This window comes from Mus caroli, chromosome 16 (assembly GCF_900094665.2).
Source record: "Mus caroli chromosome 16, CAROLI_EIJ_v1.1, whole genome shotgun sequence".
NCBI classification, from domain to species: domain Eukaryota; kingdom Metazoa; phylum Chordata; class Mammalia; order Rodentia; family Muridae; genus Mus; species Mus caroli.
In genome coordinates this window covers 32,320,397-32,342,562 of record NC_034585.1, presented here as the reverse complement: position 1 = coordinate 32,342,562, position 22,166 = coordinate 32,320,397, and the positions used below count along the sequence as shown (strand labels likewise).

At 51.2% G+C, this 22,166-nt stretch overlaps 1 protein-coding gene across 1 annotated transcript in view; it reads right to left on the bottom strand.

The window, feature by feature from the left end:
- Nucleotides 1-22,166, bottom strand: part of Adcy5 (adenylate cyclase 5) — a 151,817-nt gene that overhangs the window by 7,903 nt on the left and 121,748 nt on the right. The window contains exons 9-17 of the mRNA XM_021184630.2: nt 19,464-19,486; nt 18,641-18,785; nt 17,531-17,628; nt 14,352-14,439; nt 8,235-8,351; nt 7,663-7,827; nt 6,180-6,355; nt 4,813-4,842; nt 3,754-3,886 (exon numbers count right to left, since the gene is read on the bottom strand). Coding sequence (XP_021040289.1) covers nt 3,754-3,886; nt 4,813-4,842; nt 6,180-6,355; nt 7,663-7,827; nt 8,235-8,351; nt 14,352-14,439; nt 17,531-17,628; nt 18,641-18,785; nt 19,464-19,486 — 975 coding nt within the window. The remainder of the gene's footprint in view (nt 1-3,753; nt 3,887-4,812; nt 4,843-6,179; nt 6,356-7,662; nt 7,828-8,234; nt 8,352-14,351; nt 14,440-17,530; nt 17,629-18,640; nt 18,786-19,463; nt 19,487-22,166) is intronic.

The following is a 22,166-nucleotide window of genomic DNA, read 5'->3' as shown; positions in this document are numbered from 1 at the left end:
CATGTGAGGCTGACACAGAGAGGCAGTTATGCACAGAGGTGTGGTAAGGAGCCACTTGACCAGAGTGACATATATAGATTAGAGTGTGGAGTCATCTGGGTCCTCCACTCTTGATGGCAGACAAAAGAGTCCCCTTCTTGGGAATGGCTATGTGGCCTGGCAGGCAGAGAAAGTATCACTAGCAGGGATGGTTTAAAAACCCAACCACTGTCTCTGTCCAAGGGAAGGAGCTAGCAGACCTTCCCAAGGCTGTAGGATCTGAACCCAGAGGGGATGGAGAGTCCCAAGTCAAGAGGCCTGGGAACACCAGGCAAGAAGATCTCATCTTCACAGCTGAGTGACTCTTAGAACCACCGGAGGTGTGGAGAACTCAGGTTACACTGAGACCTAGGGACCTCTGCACACCTCCACCCTTCTCCTGCCACCCTGAGTGGCCAGGCAAGTCCAATGGTGTGCACCAGTTTCCCTCCTAGCCTTCAGCCTTCTGACTGAGATGGGAACTTTGACCATGTCTCTCCCCATGAATAGAGCCACCTGTATTCCTGCCTCTGGGCCTGTTCTCAGCACAAAAGGGCAGCGGAATGGTGGGGAATGACAACTACTTATTCCTTGCAAGGCCTGCTTACACGTTTCTGTTATCTGCTGGCTCTTGTCCTCCCAGTTCCCCCAAGGCCCAGAAGAACAGGAGACAGACCTGCAAGCATCATAAGCCTGCTGGTCAGCTTCAATGGAAAGAAGAAGACGTGGTCTGGTGACAGGGACCAGCCACTCTACTCACATGAGCAGGGGACACTGGAGTCAATACCCAGGCCATAGCTCTCAGAAGCTGAGGAAACAAAATGACCACTCTGAAGAGGATGGAGAGAGGCTGATGACAAGGGAACAGAGGGACTGAGGGGAAGGACAGAAAAGGGATCTTGAGGGGAGGCGGGGCTATTACTACCAAGCTCATAAGCCACTAGGAAAGATGAGGGGAGGTGGGTTTCTTGCTGCCAGGGTAGTACAGCCAAGCACAGAGTCTTGAAAGAAGCTAGAGGCATTAGGTCAGAGAGAAGGGTTCTGGACGGAGCTCATAATTTAAAAGCTGTAAACAACTGAAGTGGTGTAGACACATCAATGTGCATGCACGCAGAGGTTCTCTCCATGTCCATATCCACTGATACACATTTCCTAGCTGTACCCACAGATGACTGGATGAGCCCCCGAGTGCTCAGATCTCAGCTTCTAAACATTCTCCACTTAGGGAGAGCCAGAGATCCTTGAAGGAGTCAGAATCCTGGCTTAAAGCCAGGAGAAGTGGCCGGAAAGCTATGTACCATTGTGTTGTGCTTGGGATGCTCAAAGAATGGTGGTGATGTATTCAGTGACAGCCACCAGCTTGACTAAATGTGTATGAGCCAAACCTACAGTGATGTGAGCATGAAAAGAAATAGCCAGGGTGGGTCATACTCAATGGGCTTCAGGACTGTGAATGGGTAACAGTATAGAAGAATAGACAAAGAAACTGATTAATGGCCAGGGACTCCTCCTTACAGTATAATGCCACCTAAAGAGAAGGCCGGACAGACAGGGAACATCACAGCTGATATTTCTCTTTGGCAAGTGGGGGCAGTTTGAGAACATATGCTGTCATGTAGCCCTGGCTGGTTTGGTACTTGCTATATAGACTAGGCTGGCCTCAAACCTGCAGCATCCCTCCTGTTTCTGCCTCCCAACTACTGGGATTGCAGGCATGTGCCGTCATGCCAAGCTAAAGATTGGCATCTTTATGTGAGCAGACACAGGAAAGAATTGATGGATGCAGAGGCCAGAAGTGAGGGTTTAATAAGGACCAGAAAACTGTTGTGGCATCTTATTGAAAGGCATACGTAGGGGAGAAGCTTGGCCAAGGGCAGTTCCTGAAAGTGATCAGGGTCAACACTATGGTGGGATGAGGACAGGAGGGAGAAGGAGCTGAGCTGCTAGGGTGACAAGCCCAGCACCTCTCCAAGGTCTCTTCTAGAAACACATGGCCCATGCCTGCCCAAGAGCATGGACTAACAAGATCTCTACAACTAGTTCAGACTAAGATGAGAAAAGCCAGAGTGCCACGGTGAGTTCTGGTAGGAAGGGTGCAGGGGGTACTGAAGGCTGGGCTTGAAAGACAGACGTTGGAGTATCCACAGCCGATGGACACATGCCAGAAAGAATACATGGGATGGAGCGTAAAACCAAAGCAGAGGATGGGACTGCGGGATCTCAGCGTGTGCTTCTTGCAGCTCTTCTGTAGGCTGAGCATTGTGCATTAAAACTTGCCCGGGGCTGGGAAGAGAGCTCAGTCCTAAAGTGCTTACCTCGTAACCACAGTGACTTGAGTTCCATCCCCAGAACCCATGTTTTTATTGTTGTTGCTTGGTTAATTGGTTGTTTTTAAAGCCAAGCATGGTGGGGTTGGCTTTTAATCCTAGCACCTGGGAGGTGAGGGAAAGTGGATCTCTGGAGCTCAATGGTCCCCATGTGCTCACAGATACTTACGCACCCACATACACACACACACACACACTCACTCTCTCTCTCCCTTTCTCCCTCTCTGTCTGTCTCTCTTACACACACTCGCACATATACACACTCATATGTGCACATGCGCACACACACACACACACACACACACACACACACACACACGTGCGCACACACACCAAACCCTAAAAGCACGGAAGGGGCACTACGGGTGTGGCGAGGAGGATTTCCCATGAAAAGATAATCTGTTGTCCCTGTGCTCAGGCAGGACAGAGTGGAAGGGCCCTGTGGTGACAAAGGAGGAGGAGGAGCTGGCAATGGTTTGAGTTTATGCAGCGCCTCAGGCCATAGGAACAGAAGCCTTGTCCCAGTCCCCAACACAGTCCTTCCTGTTACCATGGAGAGACAAGGATCACCACTCAGTCTGGAAGGGTCAGACCTGCTGGAGCTGGGAGGCCTCAGCTCTCACAGGACCATGGCTTTCGACCCTTTCTAGATCCCAGGCTTTCCCACTGACTGGAGTTGAGCTCACCCAGCAGAGGCTAGCAGCAGGCTAGCTCTTCTTGAAGCCTTTGAGACTTGAGCCACAGCCAGTGGCAACCATCTTGGGAGAAGCCCACTGAAGACACATGGAGGAAGACAGAGGTGGAAATTTGGGCAGAGATGGAAGGACATAGGCTCTAGGTCCCACAGAGCCTGGTCTAACCTGGGGACTTCCTCAAAGAAGAAGGATGACAGGTAATCCTCAGCTCACTGAGAGCTAGGAAGGACTTCAGGAGGGGCATTCCCCAGGGGAAGCAGATGGCAGTGCTCCTGCTCTCCTAACCTCAGGGCACCTCCATCAAGGACCTGACAGCCAGATCCCATGGTATATACTCTTCAGAAGGAACACACAGATGGCCACCTGCATGCAGCACCCAACAAAAAGCAGGGTCTCCTGTCCCAGCCACCAAGCTTGAGTCTTGACTTTAAGAAGTCTAAGGCAGAAGTAGCCTGCTATGGTCTGGAAATAGGAGAAAAGCCAGGAGAGCCAAGGAGGCTAGACTTGGGCTAAGCCACGGGAGGGGCTGGAATCAGGTCTAGGCAGCCAGCCTGGAAGCCAGCTTTCTCTAGTATGTTTTCTTGGGCTCCTCCTCCTGGCACTGGGCAGCAGTCAGATGAGATGAGACCAAAACCAGGACGCCCAAGGGTCTATCTAGTAAGTGCTGTGAGGTAGCCGCTTTCCCTGTGCAACTCTAGTACAGGGCCACCCACCTGCAGTTTCCAGAGGAAGTCAAGGCGAGCAGTGGACTCCACCTGCTGGGCATGCAGATACAGAGCCAGCACGAAGACAGAGATGATGATGGGCGTCACCACCTTCAGCGCCACCTTGGTCGCATGCTCAGGGCTGTCAGTGAGAGGCAAGCAGGCTTGAGCTCACCCTGGTACTCGGTGGGCTCCAAAGACTCGAGCTTTCTTCCTCTCACTGCAGCCCCCTTCCCCCACCTCCTCCTGTACAAGCTGCTAGAGGCGCTTCCTTCAGGAAGCCTTCCAGCAGTGGGGACAGCAGTTTTCCTACCCTAGTACCTTACATTCTTGTCACTGGGTAAGCCCATCTGGTCATGTTAGGTTGTGAACCTCTCCTATAGATCAGCAGTAGTAGTTCAGGGTCAAGGGAACCAGGCCAGCCTAATGACCCTGTCTCTGAGTACTGCTAAAATGGGGGTGATCCCATTTCCAGACACTGGGGAAGAGAAAGTTGCTATATAGTGTGCTCCGTGATGCGCCTGGCACAGAGTAGGCCTCCCCACATGGAGGCTGTGACTGTACAGCCATTCCTGTTCATCGGACACAGGCTCACAGAAAACGCTCATTCCAGACTTGCTCCTTGTATAGCACAAAGCCCAAGTCTTGAATGTTGGGACTGATGCCTGGCTTCCCCTCCTTCAGAGCTAGCCTCGGAGCCTGTGATTGGCCCGTACTTGGAAGGAAGCAGGCTCCATCTCTATCTCTGTGTCTAGAAAATTGAGCTCAGAGCTTAGAAAGAGTAGAGGCCAAATGCTTTAAAGCAATCCGTGAGGGTGAATCTTAAGCCTGATGATGCTGTCATTGAGCCTTCAGATCTCCAAGTATGGAAGTGAAGACAGTCCAGGGATGGCCTGATTACAGCCCCCGCGTGCTGCTCCGCTCCTGCAGGGAAGGCCTCCTCACCTGCTCCTGCCACCTTCACCACTCACCTTGTCACAAGGCCCCTCCTCCCTGAGAAGAGTAGCTACCCACGTATTCTATTTGCCATGGGGAAGGTGGGGCCCCATCACAGAAGGGTCCACTCACCACTGGGAGGTCCCGTTGTTGCTGAAGTCTCTGTGAAGAAAAGTTGGGGAGACTGCTTAGCCTGCAGGCACCCCTGACTCCCAGCCTCTGCTGTGTCCCTAAAGCTGTTCTACTGCCTAGCTACAGCCTTGCCAGCCCTCCTCATCCAAGGGTACTGTGAGCAGCAAGGCTTGCAGAAAGTGTGCCTCAGCCAGCATCTGGTCACGCTGACCAAGGCCGTTCAGTTCTTAGCCCCTGTCTGCTCCTCCCATGTCCACCCTGTCCCCCTGTGCATCTCTGTCCTATGCTGCAACCCTGGAGGGGCAGAGGGGAGCCCTGCAGCTGCACCAACCCAGATGGCAACTGCTGGCCACGTGTGGCTACTAGGCCTTGAACTACGTTAAGAGAGACTGTGCATTTAAATATACTACGAATAGATTGGGGGAAAGGTAAAATAGTTTCACAGTAATTAACAATCGATTTATGTTCAATAGATCCTATCTTGGATATAGTGGTTATACACAATTGTTATTAAAATTAATTGCACCTTTGGTCTGAGGTGGTGTTCTGTAGTGCAGCACTTACCGGTCTAGTACAAACAGCTTTCGATCTCCAGCCCCATAATAAAAAGCTACCATACTTTCTTTGCCTTTTAAATTACAGCTACTGAAAAAATTATGCACATGGCTTGCGTCATGTATCTACTGTACAGTACTTCTAGAGTCAAACCAGGGTCTCTCAACACAAAGGCCTCCACTGCCTGCCTCCACTGTCAACAGTGGGAGTGAAGAGGCTCAGAGGGGGAGTGGAGGGAAAGAAAAATCAACCATGAGGTTGGCTCCCAGACAGGTGGAGGCAGAAGGATTAGGAGTTCAAAGCCAGCTCTGAGTGCCTATTCCTGATGGCAGTGCCTTCCAGTCACCTGCCCACACTGCCATGACTCTTGTTTGACTCTGACGTCCAGCCTTAACTTTCTCAAGTGTTGTCCTTGTCACGAGAGCTGCCTGTTCTCTGATTGTCCTTGCCTGGTTCTGGATCTGCTCATCCCAGGACCCCCGATAAATGTATGAACACCTGAGTAGGCGAACTGAAGCTGAACTAAAGAATCCTTGCCTTCATCAGCCCCAAGCGTGAGGTGAGCACTGACCAGCCAACTAGAGGCAGAAAGGCAGTGGGGCCTGGTCACTAACAATGGGAAGGGAGGAAAGGAAGACCCAAGACCCTGTGACCCTCGTGTGCTCTGCTCCAGAACCAGGCCTAGGGAGACGGAAGACATTTTCCTTGTACGTTCCCTGTGCTGTCCGGACCTGTCACCCTGGTTCCTGCCACACCTGCCACCCTGGATTCTCCCCAGACCCACGACAGGGAGCAAAGAAGGTGCTGCATACACGGCATTGGCGGTGACAAGAAGGTCAGCGTTGTCGAAGAGTGTGACGCCGGGCACCTCCACGATGAGCACGTAGATAAACTCAATGGCCAGCATGAGCACCAGCTTCCCGATGCAGCTGATCTGCAGGAACACGGAGCAGGCCAGCAGGCTGAGCAGCACGCTGTAGGTGAAGTACTGCAGAGAGAGGGGGTCATGTCAGATCCCAGCTCTGCCCCTGCCCTTACTGGTCCCTCCCCACCCTCCCCTGGCCTGGTGGGGGAGTGGTAATGGGGGGTGGGAGAGCACGTTTTGGGAATGTTCCTGCTGATGGTAGCCAGCCGGGAGGTGAGAGGAGATGTCAGCAGCCTGGCTAGGAAGCTGCTAGAGATGGGCTCCAGGTTGAAGTGGACCGGGAAGGTGAGACAGGCCACGGCCATAGCTCCAAGCTCAGGCTGACCTGCCTGACTCATCCTCTCTAGGCCTCAGTTTCCCCATCAGCAAAGCTTCCAATCTTATATGTCCATCCACAGATGCTGATGGAGCTATGCCTGGCACCAGAGGTAACTGCAGGGAACAAAGGCCTCATCCTGAGCTACAGCTCTGACAGTGATGGTTCTAAAACCTGCGAGTGTTTTCAGGACTCTCCCAGCTGGGGGTACACCTGAACTAGCCCACCTATAACTGATGTGACAATAAGTGCCACCTTTACTCCACTCTTCCTGTGACTATTCACACACATGACTGCAGACATGGCACTGTTTTACCAGCATAGTATGCCCAGACTCCTTTAGGGCATGTGTGAGACAACCTCCTAAAGACTGAGAGCTCCTGCAGTCTAAACACATTGGTTGCAAATCAGGTTCCCCAGGAAAGACCCCCAGGGCCCTGTCCTATGACCATGGAGAAGTCTCTTCCGATATGTGTGCCTCTGTCCTCTGCTAACTAAGGGACCTCCTGCTGCTAATTCCAGACATTAGCATCTATTTTTTTGGTTCTTTCCATTCAGCACCATTATTTCTGAGTTTTCTCCACTCTCTCTGTTTCCACAATGTCTCTGCCTCTGGGCTGCAGCCAGATGTTAGTGACTAGGAGCAGGCAGCCCAGGGCTTTCAAAAGACAACTGAAGTACTGTAAAGGAGGTCCCTGGTGATTAGATGGGTTCTGGAGCAGCCTAAAGCCATGCACCACCTGTATCTGAGAGAGGAGAAGGTGGGAGATAATCCCACCATTCCCAGGTAATCTAGTATCAGTCCCAGCTACCCATCCTGTAGAGGGAAGGCCTCTAGCATCCAGCCAGTACCTGGTTTAAGTACTCCCTAATCCCCAGCTATGTTGTGAACACCGTCTGTGTAATAAGGAGGCTGCTTGGGTGTGGGAGGGGCTGGGAGAGGGTGTCTCTATGGGCTATGACATTGCTTGGGGTTGCCCAGAGCTGTGAGGAGGGGCAGGAATGTCTGCCTGCCTCTGCTGCCATCCCCACACCCTGTCCCCATCTCTCGAACCTCTGGGAAGTTGCAGTTGGGCTGGGGGCTGCCACAGAAGCCCTGCTCGTCGCCCAGGCTGTAGTTGAAGGCCGACTCCATCACATGGCATGCGTTGACCTGGTTCACCGTGATGTTGTGCTCCTCTGCCAGGCAGCCCACCAAGTTCTTAGAGTTGCACATGAACTAGGGTAGGGAAGAGGGTGTTGAGGCTGCTCAGCCCCTACAAGCCAAGCTAGCAAGGCCCATCCCACAGGATGGTGGGTGGTACCAGACCCACCCTGTCTCAGGAGCAGCACTGTACAATACAGAAACGAAAGAAGATTGCCTGGAGGGAAAGCTTTGCTCTGGCTACAGGGATGGCACCTTCTAAAGGCGGGGCCATTTAATTCTGTGTTGGAGACATCCTGTGCTCCTTCTAGCATGAAAACAAGGAACTAAAAGCCTGGGAGAGATGCTAATGAAAATCGAACTAGACCCCAGCCTAAGGGGGGGGGGGCATGAACTTCCAGGGAGATGCTCATCAGCCATGGGGCCCCACTGGTTTGAACCCACAGAGTTAGGAAGCACTGAGAGGCTATGGAGAGACCCACCATGTTGACAAAAGCCGAGAGGAACACCAGGGTGATGGTGAATACCCCGACCAGGGTGCTGTTCTTCTTGGATCGCACTATCTTCCTGGAGAGTGTCTGCAGGGGAGTGGGGAAGAGCTGGGGCAGGAAGAGACAAAGCAGAAGACAGTTAGAACTCCTCAGATAGCCATGGAGCTCAGAGGACACACCCTGTTCCTGGAACAGCTCCCCAGACTTTCCTGAACCCCTCCAGGGCTGTGTAGCTCCATGCTCATTCTAAGGCCCTCGGCTTCAGATGGCCAGAGCCTCAGCATTGGCCAGGGGAGACTGTCAACAGACCCCATCCACAGCTGACTGGGGCAGAATGAAGGATGCTATCCTGACCAGTGGTGGGAGCCTGGGCCTTGGGGTCCAATCAGGGAGGAGCAGTGGATATTGAGGAGCCATGGGGGTATTGGGAGGCTCGAGACCTTCCTGAGAAAGGGATTCAGAGAGGCTCTGCAGAGGGGCAGAGGAGTGTGGAAATAGGAGGGAGGGAGGCCTGAAGAGGGAACTGGGCAAGCATCTTCTTCAGCATAAAGGTCTCAAGGAGCTGACGTTTGGCTTACCCAGTTCCTCCTATATCGTCCCCAGTAAGACAAGCCACATGTCTGCTCCAAGACTTTCTGTACTCTTAGTAGTTAAATGACAGCCTGCTCAGCCTGCTCTGTCATCACATCTGACACACTTGACTGGTGTCCTAGACCACACCCTCCATGTCTGCCCTGTAACCTAGGCTAACAAAGACGTTGACAAAGTAAAGCAGGTGACCTGGGCTTCTCCAGCTTTACTGCCTCAGTCCTCCTGGTGAGGCTTGTCTGCTGCCAAGAGTACAAGTGACCTCGGAAACCCCCAAGGACAGAGGGCGGGGGCATGGAGGGGCATGGGAAAGGAGGCAGGAGGTGGGGGCATAGAAAAGGAAGCAGGAGGTGAGAAGTTGAGGGGTATGGGAAAGGAAGGGAGGCAGGAAGCTTGTTCTCTGAGTTTGTCTGTGCTGTATGACCCTGAGCAAGCCACACGCCTTCTCTGAAGGCTGTCTGTTTGTCTGTCTGTCTGTCTGTAGGAGCACCTTAATTCTTTTGGTTAAGGAAAGTGGGCAAAGGCCTGTATCCATCCACAGCATCCCACAAGCCCTCAGCATCCCTGGGCATTTCGACAGAGTGTGCCAGGCCATGAGATCTATCTGTTACCTAACACTTGAGTGCTGACAGCTGACATCAGAAGCGACCTACCCCATACCCCCAAAAAAGAAAAAGAAAGAAAGAAAAACAGGTAAGTTAGATTTTATCAATTAAAAGATTGTGTGCAGAAAATAATTTCAAGAAAGCAAAGCAAGGGCTAACAAAGGTAAGAGGGTGATCAGAACACACACGGGTCACTGCAGGAACTGTGAGTGCTACTGTCCTGGAAATCCTGGGATGGTTTCTTGGAAATTAGGGACGAAATATCATATTTGACATTTCCACCTCTGGTTTTATACACAAAACTGCTGAAAGCGGGGACTTGAGCAGACACTTGGATGTCCAGGTTCACAGCTTCATTGTTCATGACAGGGTGAAGATGGACATGTATTCAAATGTCCATCAGCGAATAAGTGGTAAGCAAAATGTGCTGTGGCCACACCATGCACGCACTGAGCTGCAAGACAGGAGGCCGTGGGAGAGGGGAGGCTTGAACCTACTATGTTAAGTGAAAGAAGCCAGTCTCAAAGGCAACATACTGTATGAACCCATTCATATGGGATGAGGAGAACATGCAACCTCAGTGGACTAGTGGTTAGCAGTGAGGTTTCTTTCACAACATGCCGACCTCGCAGAGTCAGCGCATCTGTCGCCATGCACACCAATGCACTAAAGATTAGCGAATTACATGTTCATCCACCTTTATAAAGGGAAACATTGGGTATGTGACTTGATATCTTCATATAGCTTTCATTTTTTCCAGGTCTTGTTCCATCTCTTTGGGGCTGTGTATTCCTGGGGACAGTGCTAACTTTTGGGGACAGCGTTAATGTCTCTGAGCTTCAGCTCCCTTATCAGCGAGTAGGGAAGGGTGTCTCACAGAGAGGCCCGGGAGGCTCATTTGAGAATGCCTTGTAAGCTGTTACATGTAGTGGTTTGGATGAGGAATGTCCCTCACAGGCTCACACACCTGGTGCCTGGTTGGCATCTCTGTTTGGGAAGGCGGGCCAGTGAGGACAGATGGGCATGTCTGTTTCTGCTGCCATCGTCCCGCCCCCCTGCCCACCTCTCCTGAACCTCAGGGAAGTTGCAGTTAGATTAGGGACTGTGATAGCCCAAGAATTTCCCAGGCTGCAGTTAGGTTTCTATTGCTTTGATAAGTACTTTAAGAAGTAACCTGTGGATAAAGGGCTTCATTCATTTTACAGCTACAGTCTGTCACTGTCAGGGCAGGACCTCACTGAATGCGGCAGGAACTAAGGCAGGAACTGAAGCAGAGGCCATGGAGGAATACTGCTTACAGGCTTGCTCTCCATGGCTTCCTCAACCCACTGTCTTATACCATCCAGGAGTAGCTAACTGTCCAGGGCTGGTCCTGCCTACAGTGGGCTGGGTACTAATTAAGAAAATGTTTGACAGGTTGTCCTACAGGCCATTATGATGGACATATTTTCTCAATTGTAGTTCCCTTTCCCTGTGAATTAGCTTGCATGGTGTTGACAAAAAAAACTCAACAAGACTCAGTTGCGTAGCTGAGCGTTCCCACTGGCCTCTGTAGTCCGCTGAGCTATACCAGGCTCCTGTCAGTAAGCGCTTCTTGGCATCAGCAATAGTGTCTAGGTTTGGTGTCTGCAGATGGGATGGATCCCTAGGTAGAGCAGTTTCTGGATGGCCTTTCCTTTGCTTCACACTTTGTCTCTTCATTTCCTCTTGACAGGGGAGATTCTGGATTCATATTTTTGAGGTTGCCTTCTGAGCGAAGCTACACTGAAGCCCCATATGAAAAGAGGGCAATTGGAGTGTGGAGAAGGGAGCTCACGTCGCACAGGCCCGGGCTGCTTCCTAAGACGATATGCTACTACAAAGAGTCTGACAAAGCAGCTGGAGCCAGCACAGCAGGGAAGGGGCTGCACCCAAGACACGTGAGTAAGTGTGCTGTCACTGAAGGGGACCAAGATCTGGCTGGCTTATCTCACGCAGGGTTCAGAGAAGGGATTTTTGACCTCAGGAGAAGTAGCTGGATTCTCACTGCTTTGCCTCGCCCCCCCCCCGCCCCCACACACACACACACTGAGATTCTCTGCATCTGAGAGAGTGGAGAGGGACCTAGTATGGTTTTCTCCAAACATAGCGGGAATTCCAAGGGCAGGCAGGAGGGCTACATGCCAATTTGCCCTCAGTAATGGTGGCAGCCAAAAGCAGGTCTGGGGCTGTGGGGCTCTGAAAGCCGCTGATATCCTGAGAAGTGAGAGCAGACCTTGGGCCCAGGACTCAATCCACCTTCCCAGGAAGTCTGGTTGTCTGCGTACAGCATCAGGTGGATAACAGGAAGATGATGTGACCCAAGGTCAGCCAGAGCCCTTCCCACAGAGACGGGGAATTCTGGCACACGGGGAAGGCGGCCAAGCACTCAGTCCCGTCCTTGGGCATCTTTTGTTAAGAAGGACAAAGGGTGGACAATTTAGCGACGGAAGCTGAGCTGTTTGTGGGAGACGAGAAAGCCAACGAAATAAAGAAGCTGAACACAGCTGTCTGGCCCTTGTTCACAAGAGCCTGTGCCCAGAGTGACCACGGAATTGCCATATCAGAACACTGGGACCTCTCAAAAACTCTGGAAATCAGATGGGGGAAATTGATGCATTCTGGTAAAAGGAGAATTCTTCTCAAGGGAAAAGAGAGAGAAGAGCTACAGTCCATTCAGCTGCCGATCAATACCAGACAAGGGGATATGGTAACTGTTATTCCCTCCAACCCCAGCCAGCCTTGCAGGGACTCAGTAATAAGATGGTCCACATTCAGGGAAGGGCAGTCAATATTTCCTGCTATCTATCCAATGAAAGGATAGCCTTTTACATCATTTTGTTTTGGGACAGGATCTCATATAGCTCAGGCTAGCCTCAAACACACTGTGTAACCTAGAATGGCTGTGAAGTCCTGAGTCATTTACTTTCATCTGAGATTACAGGAACACACCACCATACCTGGCCACCTCTCACACACCTTAGTGCCCAGTCTGTTTTTAGACTGTACAAATATAAATGAGGGAGGAAGAAGAATTAAGCGGAAAGAATTCGTAATGGAATTGTTGCTCCCATTGGCTTCTGCCTCACAGAGTGGGGACAAAAGAGGAAAAGATGGCTGACCAGAGAAAGGGAGGCAGCAGGACCAAGGTGAGGACTCTTGTCTACCTGACTTGTGATCGCCAGCCCGGAGCAGCAGGTTCCAGACTTGACGAGATGTGGGGTTTTCTCAACACAAGTGCAGAGGAACTACATTCAGCTCCCAACAGCCACATAAGGCAGCTCACAACCACAGGCAACTTTAGCTCCAGGGAATCCATGGCCCGCTTCTGGCCTCTGAAGGTGCCCACATTCACATGCATGAGGGCAGGCTACATGAATGCCATTTTAAAAGGCAAGTCCCCTCACAAAAATATAATCTCTTTGAGATTTAGGGAAAAAACAAACTTTAAGAGTATTTTAGCTGTGGTGTGCTTTAAAATATTATTGTGACTTTTTTTTTTTTAAAGACAGATTATTATCACTAAATAGCTCAGACTAGTCTTGAATTCTGTCCTCTTGCCGCAGTCTCCCAGGTGCTAAGATGACAGACCTGTTCCAGAATGCTCAGTCTAACTGTAATGTTTTCTTATTGTTGTAGCAAAAAATACGACATATTTTGCCTTCTTAATGTGGCGTTTATTACAGGCTCAACATTGGGTGACCATTACTGCTGCCATTTCCGGAATTCTTTCGTCGCTCTGAGCGCACAGAAACACTTCCCCCTGAGCCACAACTCCCCATTCTGCCACCTCTAATCTACTTTCTGACTTACAAATTTGTCAGATAATTTCATTTTTGAAATGATACAGTATATGAATGGGGCCTCCTGGCTTCTCTCACTCAGCACTGTCTCCAGGGCTCATCCACACTGTAGCATGTGACAGGACATGGCTCTCCCATGCGCTCGAACACTGGTCCCTCACCATAGTGCCATATTTATGCCTTGTCATCTGATGATGGGCGTTGGGCTGCTTTCCCCTTTGGTTCCTGGGACAATTTGGTGCCTTACTGTTATATCCATGGTTTCAGACAGTAAGCTGTCTACTAGGACCAAACAGGCTAAGAGGCTTTGACAACTACACAGCCAAAGCAGGAACTGACTGAACAGGGAGCAGGAGGCTCACAGCCTTGAGGAAGGAGAGCCAGCACCCGCCCTTCAATACAGCGAGACACCCCCCATCCTCTCAGGAAGACAGACCCACCTTTACCTCACACATAATTCCTAAGGTCCCTGTTAGACCTGACAGATGTTCCACCAAGATTTTTGACTAGGAGGCAGCTAAGCAAATAGACTAGTGAAGGGCCCACTTTGGAGGATGGAGCGTCTTTGACTACCCACTGATGGAAATAATGGAAGGAGACAAAGGCTTGCTGGGAAAGGGGATAGCCTGGGGTCAAGTACTGTCTAGAGATACAGCCTAGACAGAGGACTAAGTATGCCCAAGAGAAAACCAAGATAAATCATACAACAGGAAGCCAGGCTCTTTGGTGTCCACCACGTGGCCATTCTAAAACTGTGCCTCAATGGAGTCATATGTATCTCTTATCTGTGTTCTCTAGACTTGTCTAATTTCAGACAGTGACCCTTCTCCACATGCATTCTCTACTGAACGCTCACTGACCAATCCACTGTCTCAGGCTCTGGATAGCGGCCCTCTTGTTCCATCTGACACTGACACAGCAATGGCAATCTTGTTGCAGAGATTAACAAGGGTTAATGAGGCAGCTGTAGGAACAGCCTAGTCTCCAGCTGGGTTTGCTGGAGTTGTGGATCAGTACCCTGTGATGCTCAGGCCTCAGCAATGGCCTCAGCCACTGGGAGGAAGCCGTCTGGGAGGCATGAGAGGGAGACTCACCTTCACACAGGCGTAGATCACAGACACAAACACCACCAAGGCCAGCAGCAGGAAACACGACAGGTAGAAACTCAGCATGAACAGGGAGCTAGGGGTGGAAGGGAGAGAAAGGGTGAGAAGGAGATGCATCCTGGTAGGAAGCCCACACCCGCCATGTCCCAGGACCCAGATCCCAGGGCCGCCCAACTGCTCCGTCCTTCCCAGTGTTCTCCAAGAAGAGCTCTTGTAGTGAGGGCCCATGCAGGACTGTGCTGCAATACAGTCCACATCTGCTCCTCCCACTCTCAGGCCACCATCTTGGGGGACCAGCTACCCACGGGACCCAGTGGAGGCAATCAGAGAATACTGGATCAACAGCTTGACTCTTAGCTATTCACAGCAGTGCTGCAGGAAGCATGGGAGAAGCAATCTTAAAAATCACCTGTTAATAACAGGGCCCAGAATGGGCCTGATAAATGGCTGTTCCATCAGCAGCCCAGACAACTCTTCATTGAGACAGTGTGATGTGTGTACCTTGCCAGTCTCCCTTTCCATTGCCAGGGTCCCTTTCCCACTCTTGCTCAGATTTTGCCTGATTCTTAGGCATTTCAACAAGGGAAGTGTCCTAGTCTTCTTGAGGAGAGAGCAGGGCAGAAAGCCTCAGACAGATGAGCTGCAGGTGCCTTTCCTTCCAGAACCAACCACTGCCCTCCTGCGGCCATAGCTCAGCCAGATGTAGCACACCCACAGGGCCGTAGTGGGTGGGGTGGCCTGGAGATGCCAGGTATTGTTGTCAGGCTGTGGGCTAGTGGAGGGGGGTACCACCTGCTACCCAGGAGGGTTCAACAGTGCCTCTGCTCCTGGCATCCACAGAAGCAGTGCTCGGCTGACTTCAACAAGAACAAGGGGAGAGTTCTCCAGAGGGAAAGAGAGAGCCTGAAAGTGGCTATTAAGGCTTCCCTAGAGGGCACAAGTGGAATGACCTGGGTCAACACCCTGACCAACTGGAGCTGTGGCCACAGGCAGGAATGAAGCTGGCATGGCCCCACCCCTGAGCCTTGCTGCCCTGTGGCAAAGGGACTTGTGCAGACTGTGTGCGGGATGGGCAGATATTGTCAATCACAATGGGACAAAGTGGGATAGTCATTGATGCACATCGTTATTACTTATTCCATGTCAACATAGAAAAACTAGGGCCGAATGGCAGGACCCACAGCCCCACCAGCTCTGAGCAGCCCCCATGGGAGGAATGGGCTGAGCTGTCCAGCCCGGGTGCAGCCAGCTCCCAGCATCTGGTTTTCACCTGAGGTGTTTTGACAGTCCACACACACACACACACATAAAGGGTATCTTCACACACAAATGCCATAAAAATCAAAGGTGTTAAGAAGGCAGAAGTCGGGCAAGCAAGATGGCTCAGTGGATAAAGGTGCTTGCCACCAAGCCTGACCACTGGAGCTCTATCCCTGGGACCCACATAGTAGAAGGAACAGAGCCAATCTCTGAAAGCTGTCTTTTGACCTCCACATGCTTTCAGTGGCTTATGCACATGTGTACACACTCAAGTGCGCACACAAGTGCGTACACACACATATAAATAGACACACAATAAATGTAATTTAAAAAACAAGCTTTTAAAAGAAGGCCAGTGGACAGCATGTACCTCCTCTGGGGAAGAATACCCTCCCCTCCCCCATGCTTGGGAGCATCACTGAAGTAACTTCAATCCAGACGGAGACCGTCAGACACACCCGAACTCTACAAACCACCTGGCAGGGTCACATTAGTCTTGCCAAGTTCACAAGAGACAAGCAAGGCTACAGAACTATCTCCAACTCTGGAAGGAGAAGGAGATGGATACAGCCAACTGCAGAGGGGGATCCCAGGCAGTGTGGCTCCTGGAACAGAAAAAGGGTACAAGGGGAAACTGAGGATTGGCCCAATGGTCTGCAGGCTGAGCATGGTTACTGTGCGAGCTTGCCTGTGACCATTGTGACTCCCTGAAGGAGGCTGCCAACACTAGGGAAAATACATAAGAGGCATGGGCAAGCTCACCGTGTGACTTTCCAGTTTCTCTATGGACCTACAATCATTCAAAAAGAAAGATAAAGTTTGGGAGGGAGGACACCTCAGATCAAGCATGGCATAGACGGCTGAACCACACGGAATGACGGATCCAGGACAAACCCTGGCTGTAAACTAGGAAGGTATCTGGGAATAGTTTTGGAAACTTGATATGGATGGGGTACCAGGTGATAGGAGGAGATGCATTAGTTTTGTTTGATATGAAGCCGCTATGCTTAAGGAGGAAGATGTCCTTAGAACAGCTGTCTATTGCTTATTGGGGAGAAATGTCCATAAGAGTTCATTTTTAAAAGTCAGAAAAAAAGCAAATGAAAAAGATACTGGAAAATACTAACTGCTGTTCTATATTAGGGGTGGGAGTTGACTTCCATGTGCTTGAATGATTTCACAGTAAAGAATTAAAATGCACACATATAAACATACCCATCATGAATACTCATATGCACACGCATACACAGGACAACACACTTCTCTCCTAGGTGGGACTCCTGTGAATGGCCGTCATTTAAACCTCATTTCAAAAGCTCTCTGCCTGCCTCTCAGTGGTCCTTAGTGACATGGTTAATTCTCCCCAAAGCTTGGGTGGGCCTCTCTGTGAAAAGCCTTCCTTGAAGCTCCTCCTTTGAAATTACACTCACTAGTAAAAAAAAAAAAATTACCTTTTGAAAATATATATGCATGTGTGTATGTATGTATGTATACATATACATACACACACACACACACACACACACACACACACATATATATATATATATATATATATATATATATATATATATATATATATATATATATATGCAAGAGTCAAAGGTTACCTGGAAGCCAGAGCCAGAGTGTCAGATGCTCTGTGTGACTTAGGCAGGTATGACAGGAGGTGACAGATAGAAAGGAGTCTCTTGTGCAACTGAGAAGTGCCCAGTGAGGTCTTCACCCAGGTGTAAGCATTCACTCCCCAGCCCAGAGGCAGGACCCCTGATTGTCTAGATCCACAGAGGAAACTAAGAAGCCAGCCTCCCAGCCTGAGCAGGCTAGCAGACTTCCTCCTCTGTTCCCATCCCACTCCGACGGTCCTGCAGCCAGAAGAGGGAGTGTGAGCAGGAAAGAATACTTACCGGGGCACCATGGTGATCTGGACAAAGCAGATGAAGAGGAAAACAAGCGAGGCGCAGGCCACATAGGCACCAAATCGGTCATCCACCTGCTTGGAATACTGAGAAGAAACATGCATGGTGAGCTCCACCAGACCCTCCTACTGCCTGTGACGGTCCAGCCAATCCCACACACCCATCGCCCAAGACACCCTCCTCCATGACACGTGCAGACCAGAGCTGGGCTTACACAGAGGGCAGCCAGGGTAAATGCCCCTATGGTGGAGTTTATGTGACGGTGACCAAGAGACTTGGGACTGCTAATGAGACACTTTATGCCAGCTGGCCCACAGTCAACATATTTTATAATGGCCACTGCTGCAGACCATCACCACTCTCACAGGGCACCGAGTGGTCCCCAGTGGTCCCCAGACTGATTTGGTTTCTACGTCCAGGCAGCACTCACTCTCCCTTGGGGAGCTCAGGTGACTTATTCAAGGTCCCAACCCCCCAGTCTCACCTCCTCCCAGGACACCATCTAGCCACACAAATGCTCACCTTAGAAGGGACACACCCCTCAGGCCCACTTTCCATAACTTTGCTTTACTAGTCAGGCCTGCCTCACCTGATGTTGGCAGTGGCTGATGGGGGCACAGGAACACACAGGACAAAGGGAGGTGCCTGGTGGCCTGCTGAGCTCTTCAATTACAACCTAAGGTGGGACAAGGAGCTTCGAGGCCCTTCTAAAGCAGCACCTGGAGGTCCTGATGGATCCCAGGAAACTGGGTGGCTCAATGATCATAGTAATCATTATGTGCACAGCATTTACAATACACTCCCTGTGTGGTAGACACCACTGTATATGTTTGATACAGGCAGAACTCAGTTGTTCTTCACTCTGATCCTGATGTTGATATGCTAAATATCCCCAGATAAGGAAATTGAGGCACAGCAATAACGAGATGTATTCCTCCCAACCATGGAAATCTCCCCAGAACTCATCTCCTGGGGTCCTGGTGTGGCATCAGAGATTAAGACACTGGCACTGGAGGAGAGAGGAAGTCACCCTGTGGGCTGCCCTCTATGCCCTGCCTTGGGTCTGGCAAGGGCCCTCTCTCCTGATGCCATCCATACCTTCTTCTCTAAGTCAGGCTCCCTGAAGGTCAGGAGGAACTTGCGGACGTGTTCAGATCGCAGTCTGTCGATGCTCCTGGCATCGATGGCCCGACCCAGAAACTCGTCCACTTCATCCTCTGGGTTCGCACTTTCCTGTGCATTCCTGGAAAACCCGGGGCAGACATTGGCAAGCTGACACCCAGGGATGCTGTCATGTGGATAGCTCTGCTTGGCCATCTAGACTGACCAGAGACACCTGGCAGACCCCCAGTGAACTCTAACTTGGAAAGGGGTAGCAGGGACTGAGACCAGGCTGTGTTCTTAACAACTGCACATGACCGGAAGGTCCCTGAAGCTCAGAGGACTTTGCTGGCAATGTAGAGTATTATTGAAGATGATGCTGTTATTCAAACAGGTAAGCCTCTTTCTTTACTCTGTAGCTGTCTCCTCTTCCTGGAGCTAAGGCTAGGACAGGTGGGTGGAACTCCTCCCACAGGGACTATGGTTCATCTGCCACTTGAGCCATGAGTAGGACACTCTTGGGAAATAGGCTTATGGTGCTGAATTTAAAAATCTAATTTCTCAAGGTAGAACCTGTTCTTTGAGCATAGTTTCTAGCACTCGTAAGAACTGGGAAGCATAAGAGGAGGAAGAAGATGTTCCCTCCAGATACTGGGCACATCCAAGCCCTGCTGCCGGTGTGCATGGTCTGCATTTCCCTAAGGGAGCCATGCGGGGGCGAGCACAGCCTCCTGGGCTACTGCTCCAGCCACGGCTGAACATCTGTCACGTGAATGAGCCAAGGGGGAAGGAGGAAAAAAACAATGGACACACTACTCACTTGTCCTTGGGGTCCTCAAAGCCCTAAAAGAGAAGGAGAGAGGAACAGAGGACGTGAGACCAGCAAGCAAGGAGCACACACAAGCCTGAGCAGCCACAGAGTCCAGCACGGTGGCTCTCTGCCATTGACCGCTGCGATAAACAGAAGTACAGCTCCCTCCTCCCTTCCCTTGGTAAACATAGCAGGGTCCTTCTGATGGGTGGCACAGGCTCTGTGCTAGGTGCCAGGAGCATTGAGCTTGTTCTCTCCGCTGGCACCCTTCATCTCCCCACCATGACTCCTTATGTTTCTCAGACCTTCCCTCCTTCCTGTTGGTCCTTGGCTTGGAGAGAAATGGCTGAGATGCTCAGAACTTTACACCTGTCCACACTTGCCAACCCATGCGTGCACACACTGATCACAAAAATCCTCCAGGAAGCCAGAAGCCTCCCACCCCAAACAGCTCAGTTATGGTTATCTACAACCACTTACATAGTATCTTGGAACCAATGTGTTCTTGCGAGGCTAGTGCTGACCGGATATAGGAGGGAAGGAGCCCATATGCTACACCTGTAGGGTCTGAGTACCTTTCTGTGGTTCAAGTCTGCAAGCCCAGGGAGAGGGTTAAACCCTCACAGACAGATGTCAACCACACAGCCTGCCTCAGAGGTAATCACTAAAGATACAAACTATCAGAGTCTGAGTGCCATAATAGGACTAGGAGTGGGGGGGGGTCCCTGTGATGGAAGGCGGTGAAGGTGATAGGTAGCCCTAGACTTGCAGATAAAATACAAACTGCCAGAGCAGGCCCGGAGGAGCACCTCTCAGGGAGCACTAGTTAGCAAATGGGGAGTTCGGCAAGCACTGAGTGAACTGGAAGTCCAAACAGATCCCGACCCATTTCATTCTGAGAACCTGGCTTGGCAGACCCCAGGAAGGACTTCCTCATGAGCCAGGGCTGGGAGGTGCTGAACAGACATGGCAGTCCCGTGCCATGGAAGCCGCTAGGGGGTTCCCTGCTGTCACTCTGACCTGCACCTAGGTGCCTACACCTAGTCTAGGATGGCCTGCCACTCAGTCAGTTTGTCTGCTCAGACCAGCCCGATCCTTCTCCTCATCCCCTGAGAATCATCCCACCCTCTCTTTAGACTGTAGGGATCTCCGGATCTCCCAGCTGTGGAAGTGGATGTCACGCAGCTGAGCATCTTGTCTGGGGACGGGCCCATGCCTGTGCTTTCCTCATGACCCCTCAATGAGCCCAGCACAGCCAGAGCAGAGACGGGCAGGCAAGCTGTCTTCAAGATGCCGATGTGAGGCTCCAGATCATGGAGTTCCATCCCATGAGTCAGCCAAAACTATACAACTGGGAACAGTGGTACTGTACATATGCAGGCCCATCTCCACAGATCAAAAGTACCCTGACGTGCCCGCCTCCTAGCCACTGTGGAGGACACACTTTCTTTCCTGTTCCGGGAAGAGAGCTGGATTGAACCTCAGCACCCAGGGGATGCCATGCCATGTTGGCGTAGACAGTGCAGGATCCACTGAAGGTGGTGTGCAGTGATAGCAGGGGAGAAGGCATTGTTAGCAATCAAACAGCTCGGCACTGCCACTAAGAACAGGCCAGGGCTGGGCTGTGGCTCAGGGCTGGACACAAACCCATATGGGTTCCATCTCTAGCACTTCCACCCACCTACCCACCCGTGCACCTAAACCTCAGTCTAGTGAACTGGGCACACTCCTCTCTCCACGCTCACCCACACTAAGACAGCATTGCTCCATCCCGCTCGGCCTGCTGGTCCCGGCAGGGCAAAGCCCTGTCCTTGGCTTAATCACACAAGCTCAGCTCACATTCCTCTCCCTGTCAGCCCTTTATTAATACACAACCTTAAAGCCTTGGCAAGGTGTGCACTCAAGCACAGAAGCCTGGCTCAGCACAGCGTTTGGAAAGCTGAGGAAAAGCTCAATAAAGATTCCAACAGAACTACTGACCACAGATTAGTACCTTTCTCCCTGCTGTTACTGCTCATCGAATCCAAACCGTCCATCTTCAGTGGGCTAGTTTTTGGTTTTGTGTATTTTCTGATGCTGTTTTATTTTTGTTGTTTTTGTTTTTAACTCACCCATGTGCCAGAACAGGTAAAAGTGCTCTTTTTGCATCTTCCCCCAAAGATTTCTGGGAAGCTTTAATACCAAAGCTAACAGCTGCCAGGACAGCCGCTGGAACTGTCCCCACCCCCAGCCCAGACTCCCCATGGGACAAGCCGGAGTTGGTGAGACAAGGCTTTGATGCCACTGTCCCCAGGGAACACTGTGCCCAGGCAGCATGGGCACCTTGTTCTGCACAATCTTCCTCCCCGCTGCGTGAAGCAATTAACACCCAGGAGCCTCCCCTGCAGAGTGGCCTCCACTGGAGACATCCCTTCCCTCGCAGCCCCTACTGCTAATTCTTCTAGAGCGCCTTGTCCTAACGGTGATAAATGTGCCTGCCTAAGGAGGACTCACAGCCCAGACTGTAGGAAATAAACTGAGGTTGCAGGTTTGTCCGAATGTCACTGAAAAATCACCTCCAGGGCATCGGCTTCCCACCAGGCTACTTTCCTGCCTGCTGGCTATTACCTTCTTCCTCTGTACCTCTAAGTCCCCGCTCTTGTTATCTCTTCCTACTCCAGACTCCCCTCCATCCTTCTGTCCTTCCCTCTCCTAACACACACACACACACAC